This window comes from Ostrinia furnacalis, unplaced genomic scaffold (assembly GCF_004193835.3).
Source record: "Ostrinia furnacalis isolate ACB-3 unplaced genomic scaffold, ASM419383v2 OfSCF2491, whole genome shotgun sequence".
In the NCBI taxonomy this organism is placed as follows: Eukaryota; Metazoa; Arthropoda; class Insecta; order Lepidoptera; family Crambidae; genus Ostrinia; species Ostrinia furnacalis.
Window position 1 is genome coordinate 471,050 of NW_021132730.1, and position 27,782 is coordinate 498,831.

The 27,782-nt window shown below is 41.8% G+C and overlaps 1 protein-coding gene across 5 annotated transcripts; it reads left to right on the top strand.

The window, feature by feature from the left end:
- The first annotated feature begins 338 nt into the window (after positions 1 to 338).
- LOC114355749 (protein kinase C-binding protein 1) lies at positions 339 to 27,780 on the top strand. Of its 5 annotated transcripts, none has more exons than XM_028308754.1 (22): positions 339 to 551; positions 742 to 1,905; positions 2,129 to 2,358; positions 2,593 to 2,677; positions 4,618 to 4,813; positions 5,361 to 5,531; positions 6,824 to 6,999; positions 7,635 to 7,745; positions 8,354 to 8,472; positions 8,594 to 8,686; positions 8,915 to 10,325; positions 15,248 to 15,332; positions 15,841 to 16,073; positions 16,597 to 16,896; positions 17,719 to 17,853; positions 18,305 to 18,449; positions 19,554 to 19,677; positions 20,144 to 20,261; positions 21,045 to 21,110; positions 22,106 to 22,223; positions 22,643 to 22,746; positions 27,522 to 27,780. In XM_028308754.1, the coding sequence occupies exons 2-22, from the start codon at positions 742 to 744 to the stop codon at positions 27,657 to 27,659; spliced, it is 5,322 nt and encodes a 1,773-aa protein (XP_028164555.1). In that variant the 5' UTR covers positions 339 to 551; the 3' UTR covers positions 27,660 to 27,780. The 5 variants fall into 5 exon arrangements, with proteins under 5 accessions (XP_028164555.1, XP_028164554.1, XP_028164556.1 ...); XM_028308753.1 differs by having other exon boundaries at positions 8,915 to 10,164; positions 15,087 to 15,332; XM_028308755.1 differs by having other exon boundaries at positions 4,618 to 4,798; positions 8,915 to 10,164; positions 15,087 to 15,332.
- The last annotated feature ends 2 nt before the right edge of the window (positions 27,781 to 27,782 follow it).

Sequence of the window (27,782 nt, forward strand, 5' to 3'; positions counted from 1 at the left end):
CGATTAAAACTACTATTAATTTTACGCAAGGTGCATAATTATTTAATTTAAATAATCACAAAGGTAAGTAATTCAATAAATAAATAAAAGCTGTGTTGGGCACTATGTGTCATTGAAAAATCAACTTTACCTGATTGCGATACGTATCAAATAAAAGAAATATGTAAAAATCGGTTACGACGCGGAAATCAGACGAAGTTCAGTTTAGTGTTTTTTCTAGCAAAAAACTGAAATAGCAATATACTCTTGCTCACGAGCTTACTACTATTCAGTGTGTCAAAAAGAGACGTGTATAGGTTTGAAAACTGAGATATAAAATCAGGTAGGCAACATTTGCCATGTAGCCAACCATAATACAGAAGTGAAGTTGTAAGCATTTGCGATGGCGATGTGTGATTTCTGTCGTTTGCGGAGAATATTTTTTTAACTTGTGTTTTTACTGATACAACGTGAGATAAATGAATGGTAAACCAAAATAAAGTGATACTACCTAAAATAGTGAAGTGAGCAAGTCGCGTTATATAGGTATCACTGCTGAATAATAACGCGAGGTGAGTTCGTCAGTGTATGTTTTGTACGAATGTACTGAAAGTAGGTATGTAGTTGGCTGGGTGTCTGAGCTTGGGTAATGACCGGTTCCCTCAATATTCAGATGTCTATTGTTAGGACATATCGTTTGGTTCTAATTCGCACCAAGTTTTACCAAAGGTTGTAATCAAAATACTGTTATTTCTTTGTCAGATGATGGAGGATAGCTCAGAGGCCCACATGGAAACAGACGTGTCTTCTACCACTGAGGATGTTCCTGGAACCCAAGAGGTATCGGGCTCTAATGGTAATGTAGACATGATTGTTATTGTTGAGAAGGTCTCTGATGATGAGAGCTCATGCAGCGATGCGACAAAAGACCATAGCAAAAAGCAATCTTCGTCCACTGACCATAAGTTGGTTCCGGACATTCCCAATCCACCTCAACCCTTACCACAGGTTGCAGAACTGCAACCACCAATGCCTGAAAAGTCTCCTTCTAAGCACACTGAGGCCCAGAAGTCACCTACAACACAAGAGCATTCTTGTAACAAAGAGGCTCTTGAAATTCCAAAAGATACACCCTCACCATCTTTAATCCGATCTGAGGAAGCTGCAGACTCTTCACCTCTTAAAGTTGATGTACAAAAATCTTCAAAAAAGAACATTACTCCTAAAAAACAAAGCCCTGTAAAAGAAGACCAAGGGAACAAAACTCCCCAAGTATCCCCCATGAAAGAACAGTTAGAGGAAACTAAAAAACCAAGCCCACAAAGAGATACTGCTCTGCAAGAAACTTCCCCAGCAATAAATGGGAATGTTGAGAATGAAAATAACATTTTGAAAGATGATGATTCCCCCCAGTCAACATCAGTCCAAATTGTTATAGAGAAAGAGCCATCTGAAGATTCACAGCCAGAAACAAACTCTGACTTAACAGAAAAAGAACACAACAAAAGTATCAGCAGGGAGTTGAAGTCTCTTATCAAGTCTGCCAAAGAATCCAAGATAATAAGTGAATGTACTCAACTGACTACAAAAACTAGGAAGTCTAGGGCTCCCTTAGATTCTGCAAACACAAGCCTCAATGTGTCTGTAGAGGCTGACAAGATACAAGACGTCAGACGCAGCAGTTCCAACTCTCAGAAGAGCAACTGTAGTGAGAAGGCTGAAAAAGTTCCAGTCAAAAGGTCAATGAGGTCACAAAATCCAGAATTTGTAAACAAGGTAAAGCAATTTTTGAACTCTGTAACTTCTAAAGTGCAAAAGGAATCTGATGAGGGTACAGATGATGATCTTGAGGAAACAAAGGTGAAGGACACTAAAAATGAATCATCACCTTATGTGCCCAAGAAGAAAAAAGTACTAGAGAATGTGGTAAGTATTTATTACTTAGTCAATTCTCTTGCAATAAAACTTTTTGCTTTATAGGAGATAGCTTTTGTTTGACAAAGTAAGTAATAATTGTCATGTTGTCTTAAAAAATGGTTGCCTCTTGTCATTAAAAATGCACTCTCAATCAGATTAAATGCTTTTTGCACAGATAATGAGTAGTCAAAATGTCAATGAATATGTAAGTTTATATTTTATTGTTATGCAGGACCAGGATAATAACAAGCTCAAGTCGGATCCGTATTGCTGGCGCTGTCATTGGGCTGTGGAGCAAGTGGCCAACGAGAAGACTCACCCACCGCTGGCATGTACGGTCTGTCCCCGTGCATTCCATTACAAATGCCTCAGCGGTGTCGAGAGAAGCAAGATCAGCCCGGAGAAGAGTTGGGTATGCCCTGAGTGCATGGCAATCCTACATGCAGAGAGCTTAGAAACCAGGTTGGTTCATTCTAGATCTTATTTTATTTATCTAGATCCATAGTCCACATATTTTTTATGAATTAATCTACCAAATGATCTTTGAGGTTATCAAATAGCATGTGGAGTTTCAGACGGAATCCAGATAAACAGTTATCTAAAATGTTGACTAGCAATTCTAAAGCCAAAAATTATGCCATCTGCCATACAAGTTTGTGAATCTTAGCTTATAATTATGTATGTTTATATTTACAGATCACAAGCAATGAAAAAGATCTCCTTGGCAACGCTGTGTGAGCTTCTGACCTTTGCTGTGGAGCGAATAATGGATCTCAATGGGGTAATTTCTTAATTTAAAGTCATTACTATGCAAATTTGGCGAAAGACTAACAACTGTTATGTGCTCATTCATAATGCTTTTGCTATTATTTTTTCTACTAACTCAATCATTTTGTTGTGCTAGTGTTTTCAGACTCATACACCACCATACATTCGAGGTAAAACCCTGCACTTTCATGCCGATTTTATTTACAATTTGGGTGAGGTTTCTTTGTGATGTTGATTGATTTTTACCAGTATCTGAATGTAACTAAATAACATAAAATTTCGTAATGTGTCTTTGGTATTCAAGTAAACAAAATTACTACTAGGTATAAAGCCATTGAAATATTTGATAATATTCTCTAAACATCATAGATGCTTTACAATGAAATGTCTACTTTCACCATAGCATCGGTGCAACAACGGGCAGTCGTATTAAAATGTATATTGCGACGCCGATCCGCCGACGCGGGCGGGACTCGGCTCGGCGGAATGACCTTGCTACTTATCTACGTGGTATACGAACAACGCTCGGCTCCGAACGTAGCCTTNATCGCCTTCTCTTTTCAACCACGCGAATCGATAACAGCGCGTCTGTATACCCGTCCCTTTCTAATCTAATAATAAACACACGTCTATCACCCTCGTGTACACGACATGCGCATTGCGTGTGTGTGCGCGCTTAATTTTTCTTGATTCATCATTTTGTCAAGCTTTCCTATTAGCAGATGTCTGTTCAGAAATTGGAGGCGTCTTTTGCACATCACGAAAATTATGACGATGCACGAGATACCGAATAAGTTTCATATCACATACTAACGTGAACGCATTAATTGAATGTGATTAAATCACATTCAATTAAAGTCTAACATTAATCATTACTAACAATTTCATTTTCACTACGTCAATAATAATAAAATTATTGAAATACATATTAATCGGCATTTATCGTATTGACCTACTCAAAGACTGTGTGATTGGCAGACAGAAAGTGTTGATACAAACTAAACACGTCGTACGTGATCTCGCGTCTGCCGAAAGAAATGCCTTTTCGTGACGTCACGATCGCACCAGCCGCTTTAGCAGGTGCGCCGACCGTTCGCAAATATGCTGCGCCTCGGCTACATTCAATTTTGCCCTGAATAATATGCTATATTCATCGCACAAATGCTTTCGACCAATTAAATTTGCTGCATAACAGTTGTCCTATAGAAAATCGAAAATGGTGACCCATTATGACTAATTATGTATTATGGTTTCTTTTTAAGTTAATTGTTCAAAAGAGGTTGTACCTATATCCTGTAGTTTTTGGTTTGTGTAAAAAGAATTAATTTGTGTATTAAACAGAAGTTTTCACCCCACTATGTACGTACATACTATATTCGAGTTTACATTTTTTATTTTAGTTATTTACACTACTTTTTGTTGTTTTCAAAACGGATCAGTCGATTGGAACGATATCGCTTGCGTAATCAAATAATAAACTATGCACCTTTCCTGTTTGTAATGAGTATAAAAACGTCTTTAAAAATTATTCTTGTCGCATGTTTAATTGATCTTTTTGTCATAGATTCATCTTGATAAACTTTATTGCATTGAAATATTTGCTGCTAAATTGTCATTGATAACTCGATATAAAGTCATCCTCATTTACATTCTAATAACAACGCAATATGTACTTTATGTGATGCTTGGATGGGCATCCCTTTCATTCGCATAATGTTATTACTTCTAATATACTTTGGCATATTATTTTGCCGCAATTAACCGATTAAACTTGGATATTAGTGTCAAAATAGGGTAAGGTAGGCCAAGTAAATTTTGTATTATGCGTAATAAAATTATGCCAAGATATATTATGGCTAACATTTTTATGCAAATGGATAGAGAACCGCTTGCGATGACTATAAAGCAAATACTTTACAATTACTAATGTATTTGAAAATTTTGATATTACAGGTGGAACCATTCATGGCGCCCGTGGATCGCACCCTATTCCCAGACTACGACAAGTATGTTGTTCACCCCATGGATCTTCTGCAAATGAAGGCAAACATTGCTGACGCTGTGTACGGCAGCACAGAAGCCTTCATAGCAGACGCGCAATGGATACTCCACAACAGCATTATATTCAACACATGTGAGCTGGGTTTTGGTCTGTCTTGATTTTTATTTTTCTTTAGCTTTACGTGTAGATTGTAAGGTTGTGAGTGGGAAGGACGATCGGTGTTTGCTTTGCTGATTTTTTTATATTGCGTAAGTTAGAAATTAATAGTTTTAAGTTAATTTTATTGTAGCATGTAAGCAATTTCCTAGTATTTTTTATGTAGGTACCTTCAGTGTTATTATGTAATAATAATTAATTATATTTAAACTTATTTATGTATATTTGTGTAATAAGTTATTTGTAATAGCCAATTGCTATCGAATATCATATTTCATGCAATAAAAGTAATTTCTTTAGTTATTAACTGTTGAATATTGAAGCGTCATATAAGTATTACAATATTAAAATGTAATTTGGATTTAACTGTGAAATGATGTCCTAAAGTTTATCAAAGAAATGGAGTAGTTTAAAGTAAAAGAAAAATATCCTAAAAGGTTCAATTTCTATATCAATATCTATTATATTTACATATGTATTTATCAATATAAAAAGTCGAGTGATGTCATCAATTTTACGGTCCCATAAACGTTTACAGTCCAATCAAAGCTGACAGCGGCCGCGCGGACCTTAGTTCGCTCCTGCCGTCTGGAGATGGGGGAAATTGAAGCGTGTCCAGAGTGCTACGCGGCGGCACACGCTCGCAAACCCACGTGGTTCACTGATGTCTGCACCACACCACACATGCTGCTGTGGGCTAAACTGAAAGGTCAGTGAACTGTACGGACCTTAGTCCGCCCCTGCCGAGCGGAGATGGGGGTAATTGATACATGTCACGAGTGTGATACAACCGACCTTAGTTCGTTTCTGCCGAGTGGAGATGGGGGAAATTGAAGCGTGTCCAGAGTGCTACGCGGCGGCGCACGCTCGCAAACCCACGTGGTTCACTGAGGTCTGCACCACACCACACATGCTGCTGTGGGCTAAACTGAAAGGTCAGTGAACTGTACGGACCTTGGTTCGCTACTGCTGAACGGAGATGGGGGAAATTGATACGTGTCCAGAGTGCTACGCGGCGGCGCACGCTCGCAAACCTACGATGTTCACCGACGTCTGCACCACACCTCACATGCTGCTGTGGGCTAAACTGAAAGGTCAGTGAATTGAAGAAAGAGACGTAACGTCAGACCGGCAAATGCTTTCATCACCATGGCGTGTAATACCACCCCACACATGCTGCTGTGAGCTAAACTCAAAGGTCAGTTAACTGTACGGACCTTAGTCCGCCCCTGTTGAGCGGAGATAGGGGAAATGAAGCGTGTCCCGAGTGAAACAAGTGGCGCACGCACGCAAACCCACGTGGTTCACCGATTACTTTAGCAGTTTAGCAAAACTCGAAGGTCAGTTTCCGTATGTAACGTTAGATCGGTAAATTATTTCATCACTAAAACTTGTACAGTAGTGTCATATAGTTCGTGACACTACGTCAAGCCAAGCCAAGTCAAGCCAAGTGGCCAAAAAGTTGACACAAAGGCGTGTTGCGAACTTTTTGGTTGTCTCCATACACACACATGCTGTGGGCTAAACTGCAAGGTCAGTGAACTGTGTGAACCGGTAATCGGCAAATGCTTTCACTATAGCGTGTTACTCGCGTGTTGTCCGAAAGCAATTTATTTGCACACAAACTTTTGACTGATTACATTTCCTACAAGAAGTTTGTTAAAGTCATTTAAATTTAATAAACGATTGAATATTGATCTCCAAATATGTAGTTCTTTCATTCGTCTTGATAATTCAGCTTCGGCCCTAACTTCTAAAATCTGTAATTTCTTTCCTTTAGGCGCATTAGGGATAATTCTCATTATGGCAACCGACTTGACTACTAACTCTCCTCTCATTATGATAACATTCTCAGTCAGTATGATTTTGAGAGAAAGAAAAAAGATAAAAAAATGTGTTTTCTTGGAATGATACATGACATGATTTAGTAAAGAACATCTTGCCAATTATACCTATTCATTAGAATAAAGATTATACTCAAGTTGTCACATTACCTTCCAGGTTTCCCATACTGGCCAGCGAAGGGCATGTCCGTCAATAACTCTGGTCTGGTCGACGTGCGTTTCTTCGGCGCGCACGACCGCGCCTGGGTTCCAGCTAAGGACTGCTTCTTGTATTCTGAGAAGGACCCCAACAATTTCCGCACTAAGCGCCAAGATATACTGGATAGTATGCAGGTGAGATATGCTTTACTTTTGTTTTCGTTTCAGCTAAAACTATGAACGTTTGAAAATGCCTCGGGTCAATATGACCCAATCTAAGTCATGCTCTAAACTCTAGCTCACGATTTTCATAGTGCTGATTTTGTACCAATAAATTCTCGAGTGGCGACCGCTGGCCAGAAGACGTAGCGTGGGCAGGCCTCCCACCAGGTGGACCGACCATCTGGTGAAGGAAGAGCCTGGATGCAGGCAGCGTAGGACCGGTCGTTATGGAAATCTTTAGGGGAGGCCTTTGTCCAGCAGTGGTCGTCATTTGGTTGAAACGAAGTTGGTGTAGTTTTGAACCAACCACGAAAATTCATATTGAAAATTTATTTCAATTCTTTACTTTTATGACATTTACACTTATCATCTGATAAACCAGGCTACACATTATAACATAACGCCCATATAATGCTAAATCTAACGTAACCCATTGTGTCAAACAATGGATTACTTGGGGGGTATAACATGGCACATTCATATTGCTAGCGCACGCTTTGAAGTTGTGTGTGATTCGGACACATTTGACCCATATGAATCATAGATCTATATCATTTCAGCCAATTACAATCAGCTGTATTGTCAAATCTTCCTTCTTATTCTTTCAGGAAGCCGAGCAGCACATTCGCAACATATCGCGCAAGTACGGCAAGTTTGTGTACCCGCCCTTCAAGACGCAGTTCGATCCGTCCCGGCTAACCGAACAACTTAAAATGATGGTAATGTAATTTTAAAAACAATTGTTACTTTTAATTCCCCTTAACATCTCTGTACTCATCACTCCCCAATCGGTCGCATATGACCGCGTAACAATAGGGATGTTTCCTGGTAAAAAAGCAAGAGTTTTAATTAGTCCGTCAGTTAGCTTATCAAAAACCACTCGACACGTATTTTTCACTTTTTTAAACTAATGAAAATGTAAAGAGATAAAGCGTGGCAAAGTTCTAAAGAAAAGGCTCGTGACGTCAGTCAGTGCGTAAAAGTGCAGCACTTTGTGACGTCGCGCGGAACTTCAACGCACTATAACCACAGCTATAACTTTGTAATTATTTGTTTGATTGACAATTAAAAATATGTGTTCAATATTTCTTTATATTAAAATTGACGGACTAAAAAAAATTTTTAGGAAACTAGCCTATTGATTGACTGCAATGCGAATCTTCATAAATTGTAAACAAAATGACGTACAATTTATGCAAAATGCTCATTCAAATGGTTTCTAATCTAACACTTTTGAGTCATATCAGTAAAACTCAATTCCCTGATTCAATCTGTATTTTTTTTTTTATTATTTTAATTGTGAATTCATAAAATGTTATCATTTCAGATTCCATCGTTCGAGGGCGAAGTAAAGGTGTCCATGAAAGAAAAGCCCTCGATTGCTTCACCAAGCATGGTGAAAGACAAACGGTGCTCAAAAAGCTCTAAGAGCTCTCACAATGAAGGGTATGTACCAAGAACAAAATTTAAATGTTTTTGCCAAATAACTTGAACTAAAAACAAAACGGAATATTTGCACATTTTAATATTTGGATTGATATTATTATGTTTTATCGAAATATTCCAGGGAAGCTAGTGACACAGAAGAAGGGTCGACCGTAACACGCAAAATGGCGGATGGAGCGGATATTGCTAGAATAGAAGAAGACACGTCTGAGAAGTAAGTTCTCTAACTTCTTAATTTTACTTGAAAAAGTAACTAATTAGACCAGGTGATCCCATTTACCAGGCGTAGCCAGCTGAATAAACTAGTTGAGTTTCCACATAAGCCAAATAAATAGGAACCTATTGGCTAGAAATTTTCTGAATCTGAACACCATCATACAAAAGTCAAAATTTTCCCTACTCATCTGATCTACTTCTAATCCACATTTTTTTTCTTTTACAGGGACAAACCAATGGAAGTAGACCCTAAACCTGCAGAATCTGAAAAACCTGAGAAACCATCAAGAAAACGCCGGCGGTCGCAAATGGAAGAAGTATCCGTTATGACCGTCATGGAGCGCAGCACAAAAGAGAAAAAAAAGAAAATCAAGACCGAGGACGAGAAAAAAGTTGATATAAAAGAAGAATCTCAAAGTTCCACCGCCAGTGGCGCAGAAGAACCTAAAAATACACCAACTAAGGTGTACTCTAAAACAAAGTCGGATAGTCCTCAAGCAAAAAGCAAAGGCAGCGAACAAACTAACGGCATCTCAGATAAAGAAAAAAATGCAAAGCTTACTCCAATCAGGCTAGTAATATCAACCAACCAAAAAAGAGTAGTCGCGAAAACAACAGGCCGAGGCAGCCCAAAGGTTTTACCCATTAGAATAAAACAGACGAAGCTGGATAAATCGATCGTCGTGACCAAAACTAAATCCAAAGACGAAAAAACAAAACAACAGAAGCGTAGGAATTCTAAAGGCAAAGACAAGTCAATGAATATTGGTACTGCTTCTGTGACAACAGAAAAGAAAGATGAAGAAAACAAGAATAGTGAAAACACTGTAGAACCTGAGAAAAACAAAGATAAAAAAGAAAGTAACAAACAAAAGGAGGATGCTAAAAAGTCGTCTTCAGAACAATCAAACACGCCAAATGTTAACGCAGAAACTCCCAAAACGGGCAAAGAACGCCCTCAATTCGATGATAATACGAGTTTAGCTGAATTGGCAAGGGGCTCCAATAGAAAAGGCGTTACAAATAGTAACGTGCACGGCCTGCCCACTATTAGCTGCGTGAGGAGTCTTTCGACGACCGCTCAGGATACCAGTACTACCACGACAAAAACTACAACGCCGTCTAAAATGATCGAAGTGACCATCGAACCCAATAGTTTGCTCACTCCCATGAGTAGCAGTAACGTTCAAAACGTGAAAGAGACGACGCCCAAAACGGCCGAGCCGTCTATGGTAGGCCGAGTGGGCGTTCGCGCGTTTGCCAGATTGAAGTCTCCTGAAACCGAGAAAAACAAGAAAAAGGAGGTCGAGGTGGAAATCAAAGCTGAGCCCATGGACTTTGAAGATCAAGAGCGCCAGATGGAAAAAGTGAATATGATGAAAACGTTCAAACTGAGGCCAGTGAATCAGGTCGCCGCGCAGAACGTGACTAGTTTGCGGGAAGTGAGGATAAATAAGGTGGTGATGACGCCATTGAATGCGCGAAAGACGGCGACTAAGGCTGTGGAGGTGCGACCTAGGGCTCGGAAGACGTTCCCTCAGCCGAAGAAAGCGGACGATGGGAGGAACGAGTTGAATAGTAAGAACTCGATGGTGTATATTCCGATTCAGCCGCCGATGACGCCGGGCCCGTTGCGAGTCCGCGCNCTCGTCGGGCTGGTTGATCCACGACCAGATGCTGGTGGTCTGCTCGAATACACCTCTTGATTCGCGCTCTTGTACTGTGTCGCAGATGAAGGTACCTGGAAGTCAAGTTTATTTGATATTGACAATATGGGCGATATGGTTGACAAACTAGTCAATGACATAACTTTTAAGATATGTCAAAACGCGAGTCTCCCACAGATTGTGTATGGCAATATAAGCTATTGCTATACAAAATCAACGAGATATTTTCCAAAAGTGGAAGCGATCCGCTGCTGAACGGGTATAACGGGTCTAACGGGAACGGGTAATCGTAGGAGCCGCTCAGAGATGCCATGCACCGAACGGATGGCCAGCTTGTAGCCGTTAACGCTCTATTAGCTCTTAGAGTGACACTCACCAAACTGACTAGCGTAGGAGTGCTCAAACAGCGTGATCAGGTACGACTGGCGGTACTCGAAACTGCATGGAAACTGCTCTAAGAACTGTCTAACACAGTCCAGGAATGGTGTGAAAGTGGGCGCGGCCTTTGGCTGGGCGGGGCCTAAAGGGCCTGTAGCAGTAGCCATTGGCCCTCCATTATCTCATGGAGTGATTGTGATACTCACCAAACTGACTAGAGTAGGAGTGCTCAAACAGCGTGATCAGGTACGACTGGCGATACTCAAAGCTGCAAGGAAACTGCTCTAAGAACTGTCGCACACAGTCCTGGAACAGCATATAAATGGACGCGGCCTTTGGCTGAGCAGGTCATAAGAGCTCGTTACAGTAGCCATTTGCCCTCTATTATCTCTTGGAGTGATTGTGATACTCACCAAACTGACTAGCGTAGGAGTGCTCAAAAAGCGTGATCAGGTACGATTGGCGATACTCGAAGCTGCAGGGAAACTGTTCCAGGAACTGTCGAACACAGTCCAGGAACAGCGTAAATGTGGGCGCGGCCTTTGGCTGGGCGAGCTGTAGGGGCCGATCTAATATTGCTTATTAGTGATACTTGGTGAGTATCACTAATAAGCAATATTAGATCGTACGAGTGTTCAAAGTCAAACAGCGTGATCAGATACGACTGGAGGTACTCGAAACTGCAGGGGAACTGTTTAACACAGTCCAGGAACATTGTAAAGGTGGGCGCGGTCTTTGACTGAGCGGGGCCATAGGGGCCGCTTTAACAGTACTTGGTATGATTCTTACCAAACTGACTAGCATAGGAGTGTTCAAAGAGTGTTATCAGGTACGACTGGCGATACTCAAAGCTGCAGGGGAACTGTTCTAAGAACTGTCTAACACAGTACAGGAATAGCGTAAATGTGGGCGCGGCTTTTGGCTGGGCGGGACCGTAGGGGCCCGTTGCAGTAGCCACTGGCCCTCTATTATCTCTTGGAGTGATTGTGATACTTACCGAACTGACTAGCGTAAGAGTGCTCAAACAGCGTGATCAGGTACGACTGGCGATACTCAAAGCTGCAAGGAAACTGCTCTAAGAACTGTCGCACACAGTCCAGGAACAGCATATAAATGGAGGCGGCCTTTGACTGAGCGGGTCATAGGAGCCCGTTGCAGTAGCCACTGGCCCTCTATTATCTCTTGGAGTGATTGTGATACTTACCGAACTGACTAGCGTAAGAGTGCTCAAACAGCGTGATCAGGTACGATTGGCGATACTCGAAGCTGCAGGGAAACTGTTCCAGGAACTGTCTAACACAGTCCAGGAACAGCGTAAATGTAGGCGCGGCCTTTGGCTGGGCGGGGCTGTAGGGGCCGATCTAATATTGCTTATTAGTGATACTTGGTGAGTATCACTAATAAGCAATATTAGATCGTACGAGTGTTCAAAGTCAAACAGCGTGATCAGATACGACTGGAGGTACTCGAAACTGCAGGGGAACTGTTTAACACAGTCCAGGAACATTGTAAAGGTGGGCGCGGTCTTTGACTGAGCGGGGCCATAGGGGCCGCTTTAACAGTACTTGGTATGATTCTTACCAAACTGACTAGCATAGGAGTGCTCAAAAAGCGTGATCAGGTACGACTGGCGGTACTCGAAGCTGCAGGGAAACTGCTCCAAGAACTGTCTAACACAGTCCAGGAACAGCGTAAATGTAGGCGCGGCCTTTGACTGGGCGGGCCGTAGGGGCCGCTCTAATATTGCTTAGAGTGATACTTACCGAACTGACTAGCGTACGAATGTTCAAAAAGCGTGATCAGGTACGACTGGCGATACTCGAAGCTGCAGGGGAACTGTTCCAGGAACTGTCTAACACAGTCCAGGAACAGCGTAAATGTGGGCGCGGCCTTTGGCTGGGTGGGGCCGTATGGGGCCCGTTGCAGTAGCCACTGGCCCTCTATTATCTCTTGGAGTGATTGTGATACTTACCGAACTGACTAGCGTAGGAGTGCTCACACAGCGTGATCAGGTACGACTGGCGATACTCAAAGCTGCAAGGAAACTGCTCTAAGAACTGTCGCACACAGTCCAGGAACAGCATATAAATGGACGCGGCCTTTGACTGAGCGGGTCATAGGAGCCCGTTACAGTAGCCATTTGCCCTCTATTATCTGATTCTGATACTCACCAAACTGACTAGCGTAGGAGTGCTCAAAGAGTGTTATCAGGTACGACTGGCGATACTCAAAGCTGCAGGGAAACTGTTCCAGGAACTGTCTAACACAGTCCAGGAACAGCGTAAATGTAGGCGCGGCCTTTGGCTGGGAGGGGCCGTAGGGGCCGCTCTATTATTTTTTGGAGTGATACTCACCAAATTGACTAGCGTAGAAGTGCTCAAAAAGTGTTATCAGGTACGACTGGCGATACTCGAAGCTGCAGGGAACCTGTTCCAGGAACTGTCTAACGCAGTCGAGGAACAGCGTAAATGTGGGTGCGGGCTTTTTACAGTAGCCATTGGCCCTCTATTGTCTCTTGGAGTGATTGTGATACTCACCAAACTGACTAGCGTAGGAGTGCTCAAAGAGTGTTATCAGGTACGACTGGCGATACTCGAAGCTGCAGGGAAACTGCTCCAGGAACTGTCTAACACAGTCCAGGAACAGCGTAAATGTAGGCGCGGCCTTTGGCTGGGCGGGACCGTATGGGCCGCAGCGGTGCCGCGAGCCGAAAGGATGACCCGCTTGGAGCCATTCGCGTTCTATTAGAGCTTGGAGGCTGAAAATGAGAATAAATATTGTTTTAACTGACGCGTAAAGTCGACACTTGACTACACATCGGACTGTACATAGTTGCAAAATAGCATCATTTAAAACTGAATGAAATGTAGTGCCAGTGTATTAATAAGGCCAGCTTTCACGTTTTTTTATGGTGCCCCCAAAAGTATTATTAAATCAAAAAGAAATGTACTCACCCTCTTATAGTTCTACAGTCGGGGTTAAGTATAATTTGTACTAAAGAGCAGACCAGCAGAGTAGCGTCTTCACCGCGCGTGCCGTGTATTAGTACGGGTTCTGCTTTCTGTAATAAAGAGTTGACTCGTTTAATGTTGATCAAATTAATCTGGTCAATCTCAGTGCAAAATTTGAAATGCAACCTTAAGTCTAGTTTGATAAATACTATTTTAGAAACCTACTTGGTGTATGTGTTGAGCGACGATACAAGCGGTGTGCAAAGAGTTCCTGACACTTTCTGGCCACCCGCATGACTCTAACTTAGATATCCATTTGTCGCTTGATATTTCTCGGTCGTTGCACGCTGAAATGTTAAAAATCACGAGCGTTAAATCACATAACGATGAGTAACGAATGTACAATGCATTAATGAAAATCTGGGATACCTTCAATTAGCTTGGAATAACTATCTAACAGCTGTTGTTGGTTGTCAACATCATCCATGGATCTATTGTAAATTTTCCACTGGGAATAATTTGAGTTACTTTCTGTACCACCCCCTGCAAAAATATGCCATTAATAAACAAAAAGATTATATAGGACTGCTGAATAAAAAGAGTTATAATCGGTTTGTAATAAGGGGTATATTACAACATTATACAGGGTGTTAGGTAAATGGGTATATGAGCTGACACTAGCCCATGTTAACATACGCATATAAATGGTATGGTGAAGTCAGAAAATTGATATCATCATTTTATTTTTTTAAATGTTCATACAAAATAAAATTTATAAAATCAGATTTGTATGAACATTAAAATAATTAAAATGATGATATCAATTAGAGATGAAACGGATATCCGGTAACTATCCGGTAGGCCGGATATCCGGCCTCAATTTACTATCCGGCCGGATACCGGATAGTAGCTCACTTTCCGGCCGGATACCGGATATTTAAAAACTACGACAATTTCCTATAATAAAATGAAATACATTAATCTTTTGAGGTAAATATCAATACAATGGCCTAAANCTCGTCGGGCTGGTTGATCCACGACCAATATACCGATCCAAAGGCTATTAAGATAACGACATGGAGGCCTCAAGGCTGATAAGGTGAAAACATACAGGTCTAAGGCTGTTTAGGTAATGACATACCGGTTAAGTGCTGGTAAGTTGATGCTATGCAGGCTTCAAGACTGACAAGATAATGATACACAGGTCTAGAGGCTGATGAGATAATGACATACAGGTGCAAAGGCTGACAAGGTGATGACGCGAAAATGATGGGATATTCCCTTACCTTCCCATATAACGTAGCTCATGGGCGCCACGGAAGGCCATATCACGTTAGGAGTGGGGTCGTACAGAGGGTTAATGTACGCTGGAAGCTCGTCGGGCTGGTTGATCCACGACCANATGCGCGAAAGACGGCGACTAAGGCTGTGGAGGTGCGACCTAGGGCTCGGAAGACGTTCCCTCAGCCGAAGAAGCCGGATGATGGAAGGAACGAGTTGAACAGCAAGAACTCGATGGTGTATATTCCCATCCAGCCGCCGATGACGCCGGGCCCGCTGCGGGTCCGCGCGCCGGTCAGCTGTGCCAATGGACCGATGACCGTCTCGACAGGACCGAGGCCAATGGCTCCCATAATGACTACTTCTCGTAAGTATAAAATCATCGTTATTTGTTTAAAATCTACGAAACATCTTGGAGATTTTCTTAGTTAAGAACTTCGCCATTCGCATGGATGGCAGTTAAACAGTATTCTTAAAAATAGGTACGCCCTGTAGATATAGCGGCACATCGCTTTTCTTAATACTTTTTTGCTTCTTTATTCAGTGTCTTTAACCTAATTAACATTCTAATACTCCACGAAGCAATCACGAAACTAAATCTGTCACTAATGCTACTTAATGCTAAGTTCAGATGGTCGCGCTCCCACACAAAAGAGTTTCTGTTATTACATAAGCACGCGTGTTATTATGTGTCCAAGATATGCATCTAAGGCTGAGTTGCACCAACTTTGACCGTAACTTCAACAATAACCGGTGCTTTTTATGGAGTTTGACATTTGTTAAAGTCAATATAAGATGGCGCAACTCAGCATAAATATTTATCGATACTAGTGATTCGTGCCAAGCTCATCTATACCCTACATCCCTAATTACAGCGAACAACATAGTGAACACCGTGACAACGCCGCTAGTGCCGTCCAGTGTGCCGCCTCTCGTCACGCCGACCTCATTGCCTCTACCCACCTCGTCTATGGTCACCAACCCACTGCCACTGGTGCAGGTGGGACAAGTCCCGACTACCGTACATAGGGTGCCGCTGATCACGTCTGTTAATGGACAGTGGACGTTCAGTCTGCAACCGATTATGTCGGTTGGAGGAGGGATGGATGTAAGTATTAGGTATATCTTTGTCTATTCTAACGTCCGTATTCACAATCGAGGCTTGCTTATGTGAAACAGCAAATAAAACGCACAGCGTTGAATAGAGCTCTGTGATTGATTCATGTGTCACCCTGTGCGTCCACGCGCACTGTGAGACCTCATAGTAATGTTTTTGAATACGGGTGTTAGTTTGCTTACTCTCTACTTTTCTATTTGACTGCCAATGGAATCATGTAACTTGGCTTAATTTGTTTGGGCAATTTAAACCAGTAGTTTTTTTTTTACATAATTTTAATAAAACTATAAAACAAGCCTCGTTAGTCCAGTTCGTGCATTTTTTTTTAAATACGTCATTTGAACATAAGAATAAATATTTTACCTTTTTTCAGCCCTTAATGTCTATCTTTTAATAATTGAGAAACTCATTCAAATACCAAGAACTGAAAAAGTCCCATGTCCAGTGTCCAGCACTTTATCTCAATGAAATGTGTCACGATATACAATAAAAATCGACCTCTCTTCTCTTACAGGATTCGTCAACCCCACCGCTGCTAAACGGCCTCCCAGAGCGTCCCAACCCACCAATGACCATCACTCCACTACCGCCGGCGTCTACCGTTCCGGCTATTATACCGACGCCTACCGTTGTACCGGTACCGGGCCCGCCGGTCATAGTGACCAATACGCCTAACGCTTCTAATACGGCCAACGTATCTAACACGGTTAACGTGACGAATGCGTCTAACTCGCCAGTGCCGGCTTTGACTTCGGCGAATAATACGACGCCGAACTCGAGGACACCGGATAGTAACACGGCCAACCCTGGAGAGGTAAGTGTCTTGGTCAATATAAATCTATAATATACAGTCTCAGTTTGTTTGGGATCAGTTAATACATACAATTCTTATAATTTCTTAGCTTGTTTTTTAAATAGACTTCTTGTACAAAATTAAAACAGGTTTCAGTATTATTTATTATTATCATTATTGGCCACACGCCAGTCTGACTCCGCCCACTTTGATATGAATTCGCATCCGTAAAAGCTCCGCACTATTTAATGCGGATGAAGATATCTCGAATTAATGGATACGGATACCCATAAAGACTTGTTCGTACTAGTCGAGTAATTTAGTACAGTAACTCGCTCTTAGTAACTAAACTACTCGCTGCTGACCAAAAAACCGTTCGCACTTTGGTCGAGCACAGTTTACTTGTAATTAGTGATGTTTGTATGAACTCGACTAAACCGCCCGCTTCGGACTCGTTTAGGCGATGAGAGAATGAGCAGGGATGCGTGGTGGGGTGTGCCACTCGCCTATCATAATATAACAAAATGGATTGGTTCGACTAAAACGGTTAAGTACTCTACTACATTTTTGGTGTTCGGACACGTTAAGCTACTCGATTACTCGTCACTCGACTAAATTACTTGACTTGCGAACCAGGCTTAAGCCTTGATCACACGTACCGAGTAAACGGGCGAGACATTAAAATGTTTACTCGGTCGAGACAGTTGGGTGAGCGAGTCACATACTCGATATTCATACACACCGAGTACTCGGCAGAGAGCACTGTCTCGCCCGTTTGCTCGGTACGTGTGATCAAGGCTTTAACACCTCGGTGTCAACCATCTAATTTTTACGTATCTTTAGTTCCCGCAGCCTCCAAGACTGCAGCAGCGGCCAGTGCTGCTAAACCCGCTGGACTCGCTGACGCCCATCGGCAACGTGCCGCCGCCCTCCTCCGTCGGCCCGGTCACTGCCAAGCTCAACCAGAACGCCGTCAAGGTAAGGAACTCTTTAGTAGAAGGATTCGATGATTATATCCATTGGATATATGGTCTGCGCCTAGTCTAAATTGGATATTATCCAATTTAGACTAGGCGCAGACCACCGATTTTTAATTGGCCGATAGTTGGCCCCGATTTTAATTTGTATGAAGAATGTGTAATGTGCGCACTCCCATACATACCCATACTGATCAACTGCCCGACTAAACTATCGGCCGACGAAAAATCGATGGTCTGCGCGTAGGCTTAAAAGAATAACTAGACAGTAGACACTGAATCTGGGGAAACCATGAGCTATCAAGACACTGTTCCATAGAGCTATTGCTGCTCCATAGAGTTAGTAAACATACAAAACACAAATCAAACTATACAGCTTTTTGGATCAACATCGATTTACATCATAATAGCACAAAAAATATCTATCTAATAGCGATATTTCATATTTTCAGTTAACGGACTTCTTCCGGACGTTGCTGGAAGACTCCCTGGAGAAGTTGGACGACCCGGCGACGCAGGTGACGACGCTGAAGCTGCAGAGCGAGCAGATGGCCTGGCGCCATCAGCAAGAGATTGAAGAGATGAAGCACAACCACGGTATGTTGATGTTAGGCTCTTTAACCGCTCGAGTCCCAGACGGCATTCATTAATGTCATAACAATTGATTATCTATTGTGTCTAGATTCGCGGGCCTTGAAGGATTAAGCCTAGGCGCAGACACCCGATTTTTCTTGGGCCGATAGTTTAGTCGGGCAGTTAATCAGTATGGGCATGTATGAAAGTGCGCACATTACACCGATTTGATTTGGCAGATTCTTCATACATATAAATCGGGCCCAACTATCGGCCAACTAAAAATCGGTGGTCTGCGCCTAGGCTAACGCCCAATGCAGCATACCTTCAGCAACAATAGGAAGGTATACGCCCGTATTCACAAACATTACTATGAGGTCTCACAGTGCGCGTGGACGCACAGGGTGACACACGAACCAATCACAGCTCTATTCAATGCTATGCGTTCGATTTTCTACTTTACTTAAGCAAGCATCATTTGTGAATACGGGCGTTAGTCCCCACAGTAAGATAACGAGTAACTTACACGAGGCAACTTAGCCCGGTTTCCACCAAAGCAGAGCAGAGCGGAGCGGAACAAAAGAAAAGTGAAAATAATGAATTTGGTTGGTTATTCAAAACACTTCTCTGCTTGGCCTTGGTGGAAACCGGTCCCTACACCCCCCACGCTGACCAAATAGGTTGAGAATTGAGGAGGCCTGAGGGCCGAAATAAGTGGCAATTTTTGATCGCACTGAATCCCTTCACGGAGCGAAGTAAGGCCATACAAAAAACGCCGGAGTGAAGGCCTTTCGAAGTCACGTTTGCCACTTGTCTATGGTGGCTGGGAGCTGATGTTATTATACATAATTTCTCCCTTAGAAATTGAAGCTATAGGGAGGCAGAATCGCCACCAATCAATTGACACTCTTTTTATAAGCTCTCAAAACGATTAATTTTAAGTCTTCCATAGATTTTGTCTATGTCCAAATCAACAATGCAAACCTATTTTGTCTTATTATATCGATCAACGTGGAAAGCATTGGGGGAGGTCTATGTTCAGCAGTGGACGTCCTATGGCTGAGATGATGATGATGAACCTATTTTGACTTAATTGACTATTCTATTAAAATACTCTTTGTCCATCAGAACTTGTCTTGGCGGAGATGAGGGCGTCGTATGAAAAAGAGAAGGCGCGAATGATGTCCGAAATGCGGCGCGTGGCGCAGACCGAGCTCGAAGCGGCCGTCAAACAGGCCAAGGCCAAGCAGTGGTGAGTAAGCCGTGTGTACTGTAAAGTGGAATAAGCCTATCTAGGGATAAGCTTTAGTTCGTCCGATGTTGATGCGGTGTCTATGAGTAGGACAAAATGTACACGACAATCAAGATTTGGTATGTGAATAGGAGTCTCGTCGAGCAATGTGTTATCCAGTGTTTTAAAGTAATAAAGTCTTTATTTTAACTGGGAATATCAACAAATTCGTTGTTCCCGTTATTTTCCTGGGCACATCGTGATATCATGATATGGCCAGCTAAATCATGAAGTGGCCGGCGTACCAGACGTGCCCGGGCTTATCACGATGTGCCGAATCCAACGATCGGCGCACAACATAAGTATTGCATTGAGCGGGTATTTCCATCTGTCCCTTGTCATCTGGGTATGCCTCCCAATTTAACATAGTTTGTTCTCCTGTGTGTGTGCTGTGCCATATTATTTCAATAAACTTGTTTGTTTTTAGGTGTGCGAACTGCTACCAAGAGGCGCAGTTCTACTGCTGCTGGAATACTTCGTACTGCGACTACCCATGCCAGCGCGCGCACTGGGCGCAGCACTATGCCGTCTGCACGCAGCAAAGGGTACGTATCACACCCCTACCCTTCCCCACACACTTATTGTAACCTTCGTGACAGTTTTGACACGCGTATAGTTCCAAAATACTGAACTGTCCTATGCATGACATTGACAGTGGGGCGCCACCGTCAATACCGGATCGCTAGTTCCGATTTTTGCCATGTTGGAAACCATATAGTTGAACGATGGTAACGCCCCCCTGTCATTGAGTTTGGCGGGACAGTTCAGCGTGGGTCATCTATATTACATTACGCAGCACTTGACATTGGCGAAATTGTGGTTTCTAAGGGACGATACTCATTAACCGGCGCGCGTCGGAGCGCACTTACACGGCCCTAAAGAAAATAGTATTTTATTAACAGTTCTTAGAGTCGTAACTGCTTACAACTGGTTAACTGACATTTCAATCCGGACGGATGCGCGAGCATGCGTCGGAAGCCGATCGGCTTTGAGCGTATTCCAGCGAATACGCGCGCAGACGCGCTCAGTCCACCGCATTTTTGGCCGAACGGACTCGCGCCGGTCAATGTGAATCCTACCTTACGCTCTATTCATGGTTTCAATTTACGGACTTGGTTCTGAAGTTAAAATCTCACATTTGTATGTTGAACAACGTAATGGCTCCCAGATTGCTCAGAATGCTTACATCGACCTGATTTTGTGTTCCGAAGAGCACATTTAACCGGTGTTTTTGAATCATGGCCGATGCCTATAAAATACCTTATAAAGTCCTTCACCTAGGTTGTTGATAAAACAGTTTATATGAATTTTATGTGCCTATGTTACAGGACACTCCCAGTAATCCGAACGAAGCGCCTGGCAGTAGATTGCAACCGCAACCAGAAAATATACCCGTAAGTTTTAACCATAATTCGATGTCAGTTCCTGTGATATGTGTTCTCCCGTATTTTTTTTGTCACATTCACATCATAGCTTTATAACATTGCACGATGCGACAGCGAATTTAATAAGATGATTCTAAAAAATCTATACTATATTATAAATGCGAAAGTAACTCTGTCTGTCTGTCTCTCTTTCACGCCTAAACCACTGAACCGATTTTGATGAAATTTGGCATAGAGATAGTTTGAGTCCCGGGAAAGGACATAGGATAGTTTTTATCCCGGTTTTTTAAACACGGACGCGCGCGATTACGTTTTTCTGTGACAGACAAAATTCCACGCGGGCGAAGCCGCGGGCGGAAAGCTAGTAGTCAATAAAAACAATCCCAACTAATATTATAAATGCGAAAGTAACTCTGTCTGTCTGTCTGTCTGTTACGCTTTCCCGCTTAAACCTCGCAACCGATTTTGATGAAATTTGGCATAGAGATAGTTTGAGTCCCGGGAAAGAACATAGGATAGTTTTTATCCCAGTTTTTGAAACAGGGACGCGCGCGATAAAGTTTTTCTGTGACAGACAAAATTCCACGCGGGCGAAGCCGCGGGCGGAAAGCTAGTAGTCAATAAAAACAATATCCAATTGTTTTACTCTCTTGTATTTTTTGTAACATCAAGCATCACGTATTATACAGGGTGTTAGGTAAATGGGTATATGAGCCGACAATAGCCCATGTTAACATATGCATATAAATGGTATGGTGAAGTCAGATAATTGATATCATCATTTTAATTATTTTAATTTTCATACAAATCTGATTTTATAAATTTTATTTTGTATGAACATTTAAAAAATTAAAATGATGATATCAAATTTCTGACTTCACCATACCATTTATATGCGTATGTTAACATGGGCTAATGTCGGCTCATATACCTATTTACCTAACACCCTGTATATTATAAAAAAAAAGCGAAAATCCAATATTAAATTGAATTATTTTTGTCAGAAATGCACCACGGCGCCAAGCGCGACCCCCACGCTAACCGTTGGCGGTAAGATCGCGCAAGCGCGGGCTCCCACCAACCAAGACGCCCCGCCCACGTCTAAATCTTCTTCCATCATCAGTAAGTTTCGAAACTAACTATAGTTATCTAACTTTAATGACTAGCTATTGCCTGCGCTGCATTCTTGATAAAAGTTATTTATATTACTTTGATATTCTTTGTTCTGAGGCTGAAATGCTGACTCATCTCTTCCATTAAAATAATGTCACTGTTTTAAAATTATTAATTACTTCTTATAGTTGGACTCGAGATATGTTTTCGTCACGTTTTATAAAATATGATTGCCATCCGCGAATGTACAGACTAGATTACATTTCATTCATAAAATATAGCTATAAAAATCCTTTTTTGTTCGACTGTTCACATTTTATCATCACCTAATTCACTCGTATTTCTGTTTGTTCCAAAAAGAGTTTCATGAAATCGAGTTGACCTTTGAATCGTTTTGCAATAAAAAACAAATTCTAAACAATTCACAGTGAGCATGGTAGAAGACAAAAGTGGGAATCAGACGATGAAGTGCGTGGGCGTCTACAAGCCGTCCGCGCCTGCCGTCTCCAACCAGATCTCGCCGATCGTTCAGGTTTGTCACACACAGCCCATAAAACCAGGCCTGTTCATCTCCGCGAGTTTACATCGAAAACAAAACACGCACGATGGCCCACCTACAGAATACTATTCGACAAGGCCTCACATACGAGCGAACATTGACTCACGCACGCGTATTCTTGTGTATGATGGAATAAAATAAAGAAAATGGTGTACCTAATACTGTGCAGTATATTTAACTGCCTAAATAATAATAAAAACACATAATGTACTTTTTAAGTTGCCTCAAGACACTGAGAGGTAAGTAAGTAGTTAATATTATTCATGATAATTCAATGTATAGCCTGACCAGGAACATAAAAACCCTGGCATAGAGGCGCCTCAATTGCATTTGATAGTGCAACACTGAGTACAGTCGTACCTGTGTTAAATTAATAGGCTAACTTTATGTATCAGGATTCAGGATTACGGGCTAATTTGATATTTTCATAAATTAACGAAATAATATTATTATAGGTAACCTGATTTAAATAAATTAAATGAAACCATCAATCGAGCTAGTAGATTTATTTTATTATTCATCAATAATCAAATTCNTTTTCAAAGAAAATTGTATTTTAAAGTCATATTACTTGGATTAGTCCGTACTAGTCGCGTCAAGTATGCTAAATTACTACGTACTAGGTGGAACAGGTATTTGGATCGAGTATTAATAAATACTTGGAATAGGTGCACCTAGTATCAAATTTACCTAGTATAACCCATCTCTAGTGTGTACTGTATCTAGGGGCTTATTCCACTATTCCCCGTTGACATTTGTTCATTGTTGTGACTTTTTGTTCACTAATCCCCGTTAACGCCAATAGGAGCTTTATAATGGGGAATAATGAACTAAAAAGTTCATTAATCCCCGTTATATTAGGATTTTATTTTTAACGTAATGGGGATTAATGAACTTTTTAGTTCATTGTTCCCCATTATAACACAATTGGCGTTAACGGGGAATAGTGAACAAAAAGTTCAGTAATCCCCTTTGACGGGGATTGTCAACGGGGAATAGTGGAATAAGCCTATCTAGGGATAAGCTTTAGTTCGTCCGATGTTGATGCGGTGTCTATGAGTAGGACAAAAGGTACACGACAATCAAGATTTGGTATGTAAGTAAATAGGAGTCCTCATCGAGCAATGTGTTATACAGTGTTTAACTGGGAATATCAACAAATTCGTTGTTCCCGTTATTTTCCTAGGCACATCGTGATATCATGATATGGCCAGCTAAATCATGAAGTGGCCGGCGTACCAGACGTGCCCGGGCTTATCACGATGTGCCGAATCCAACGTTCAGCGCACAACAAAAGTATTGTAATTGAGCGGGTATTTCCATCTGTCCCTTGTCATCTGGGTATGCCCCCCAATTTAACATAGTTTGTTCTCCGTTGCTGTGCCATATTATTTCAATAAATTTTGTTTGTTTTTAGGTGTGCGAACTGCTACCAAGAGGCGCAGTTCTACTGCTGCTGGAATACTTCGTACTGCGACTATCCGTGCCAGCGCGCGCACTGGGCGCAGCACTATGCTGTCTGCACGCAGCAAAGGGTATGTATCACACCCCTACCCTTATTGTAACCTTCATTCGTGACAGTTGACACGCGTATTATAGATGACCCACGCTGAACTTTCCCACCAAACTCAATGACAGGGGGGCGCTACCATCGTTCAACTATATGGTTTCCAACATGGCAAAAATCGGAACTAGCGATCCGGTATTGACGGTGGCGCCCCACTGTCAATGTCATGCATAGGACAGTTCAGTATTTTGGAACTATACATTACGCTGCACTCGAGACATTGGCGAAATTGTAGTTCCTAACACAGAGCACGTTCCTAAGGGACGATACCCATTGACCGGCGCGCGTCGGAGCGCACTTACACGGCCGTAAAGAAAATAGCATTTTATTAACAGTTCTTGGAGTCGTACTTGCTTACAACTGATTAACTGACATTTCAATCCGGACGGATGCGCGAGCATGCGTCGGAAGCCGATCGGCTTTGAGCGTATTCCAGCGAATACGCGCGCAGACGCGCTCAGTCCACCGTATTTTTGGCCGAACGTACTCGCGCCGGTCAATGTGAATCCTACCTTACGCTCTATTCATGGTTTCAATAAAATGTACGGACTTGGTTCTGAAGTTAACATCTCACATTTGTGTGTTGAACAACGTAATGGCTCCCAGATTGCTCAGAATGCTTACATCGACCTGATTTTGTGTTCCGAAGAGCACATTTAACCGGTGTTTTTGAATCATGGCCGATGCCTATAAAATACCTTATAAAGTCCTTCACCTAGGTTGTTGATAAAACAGTTTATATGAATTTTATGTGCCTATGTTACAGGACACTCCCAGTAATCCGAACGAAGCGCCTGGCAGTAGATTGCAACCGCAACCAGAAAATATTCCCGTAAGTTTTAACCATAATTCGATGTCAGTTCCTGTGATATGTGTTCTCCCGTATTTTTTTTGTCACATTCACATCATAGCTTTATAACATTGCACGATGCGACAGCGAATTTAATAAGATGACTCTAAAAAATCTATACTATCTATACTATAATATTATAAATGCGAAAGTAACTCTGTCTGTCTGTCTGTCTCTCTTTCACGCTTAAACCACTGAACCGATTTTGATGAAATTTGGCAGGGAGATAGTTTGAGTCCCGGGAAAGGACATAGGATAGTTTTTATCCCGGTTTTTGAAACAGGGACACGCGCGATAACGTTTTTCTGTGACAGACAAAATTCCACGCGGGCGAAGCCGCTGGCGAAAAGCTAGTAGTCAATAAAAACAATATCCAATTGTTTTACTCTCTTGTATTTTTTGTAACATCAAGCATCACGTATTATACAGGGTGTTAGGTAAATGGGAATATGAGCCGACACTACCCCATGTTAACATATGCATATAAATGGTATGGTGAAGTCAGAAAATTGATATCATCATTTTAATTATTTTAATTTTCATACAAATCTGATTTTATAAATTTTATTTTGTATGAACATTTAAAAAATTAAAATGATGATATCAAATTTCTGACTTCACCATACCATTTATATGCGTATGTTAACATGGGCTAATGTCGGCTCATATACCTATTTACCTAACACCCTGTATATTATAAAAAAAAAGCGAAAATCCAATATTAAATTGAATTATTTTTGTCAGAAATGCACCACGGCGCCGAGCGCGACTCCCACGCTAACAGTTGGCGGTAAGATCGCACAAGCGCGGGCTCCCACCAACCAAGACGCCCCGCCCACGTCTAAATCTTCTTCCATCATCAGTAAGTTTCGAAACTAACTATAGTTATCCAACTTTAATGACTAGCTATTGCCTGCGCTGCATTCTTGATAAAAAGTTATTTGTATTACTTTGATATTCTTTGTTCTGAGGCTGAAATGCTGACTCATCTCTTCCATTAAAATAATGTCACTGTTTTAAAATTATTAATTACTTCTTATAGTTGGACTCGAGATATGTTTTCGTCACGTTTTATAAAATATGATTGCCATCCGCGAATGTACAGACTAGATTACATTTCATAAAAGAAAGTCGTGTTAGTTACTCCACTTATAACTCAAGAACGGCTGAACCGATTTAGCTGAAAATTGTCAGGGAGGTAATTTAGAGCCAGGAGAAGGACATAGGATACTTTTTATTCCGTTCGAAATTAAAAAAAAAGTCTGCTTATTTATTGCCATTAAGGCGGAACAAAGTTCGCCGGGTCAGCTAGTATAGCTATAAAAATCCTTTTTTGTTCGACTGTTCACATTTTATCATCACCTAATTCACTCGTATTTCTGTTTGTTCCAAAAAGAGTTTCATGAAATCGAGTTGACCTTTGAATCGTTTTGCAATGTTTTAAAATAAATTCTAAATACTTCACAGTGAGCATGGTAGAAGACAAAAGTGGGAATCAGACGATGAAGTGCGTGGGCGTCTACAAGCCGTCCGCGCCTGCCGTCTCCAACCAGATCTCGCCGATCCTTCAGGTTTGGCACAACCCATAAAACATTAAAACCCAGGGGGCAGGGGAGGGGCATTTGCTGAAATCTCGCCGAAAACGTATGAACTCGCCTAAAAGCGCTACAGTCGCTTTAAAAGAGCTAAGTCTAATGATCTGACCTAAAAATCGGGTTTGTCCCCTCTAAGCCAGTGACGGGGTACGCCCAGCATGGGCAAATGTAATTTATTTTTTTGTCTCCTCTAGGCCAGAAGTGGGCCGCAGCATGGGCAAATACTTGTAATTTATTTCTACTACTTTGCCCTCACTATGTTTAAAGTAGTCGTCCTTTAGTCCGCATACGAAACTGATTTTAGAATAATTTTTACTTATGTTCCTGTTTCCATCTTCATCATCCATCATGTCATTTAGTATCCACTGCATGAATACGACTTAATTTACCAGAGACAAATGAAAGATTTGGTCTACTATCCCCACGCCTGACCAAACTGGTTGGGGAGATAAAAATGTAATATTGAGGTCTATTACACTTTGATAACCTGAATTTGATCACCGAGGCGACACTTTTTGGTATCCTTTGATCACACATAGATAAAAATGTCCTCTTTGATCACCTACGGTGATTTTATCCAAGGGTGATCAAAGGACTCCAAAGTGACGCTGGGAGTCCACTTTGATCACTTTAGTGATCAAATTAAAATAGACCATTATTTAGTGGTAAAAAGAAAATGAAGTCGAGAATTAAGCTCGATATATTTGATTGGTTTAAAACTAATTTTGTGTTTCAGATGCCGAATAACGAAGAGAACGCCACCACAAACAAAATGATGACATCGGGCGGCTACCTCATAGTCGGCGGAAACACCACAAACCAGGTCACGACGCCGCCGCGCCGCGCTCACACCATCCAGTACCACTACACCTGAGGATTGCTGCACACAGCTCCACAGTGGTCTGGTGACGTCATTGTAATCGATTAGCAAACAATAGACTAAAGCCTGGTCCGTAAGCACGTAGAATTTTGTCCAATGACCCCAAGCTACCTATCC

Coding starts and splice junctions, on each gene's coding strand:
- LOC114355749 (XM_028308754.1), top strand. CDS start 742: ATGATGGAGGATAGCTCAGAGGCCCACATGGAAACAGACGTGTCTTCT. Junction 1,906..2,128: donor AAAAAGTACTAGAGAATGTG/GTAAGTATTTAT, acceptor ATTGTTATGCAG/GACCAGGATAATAACAAGCT. Junction 19,678..20,143: donor CAGGCCAAGGCCAAGCAGTG/GTGAGTAAGCCG, acceptor GTTTGTTTTTAG/GTGTGCGAACTGCTACCAAG.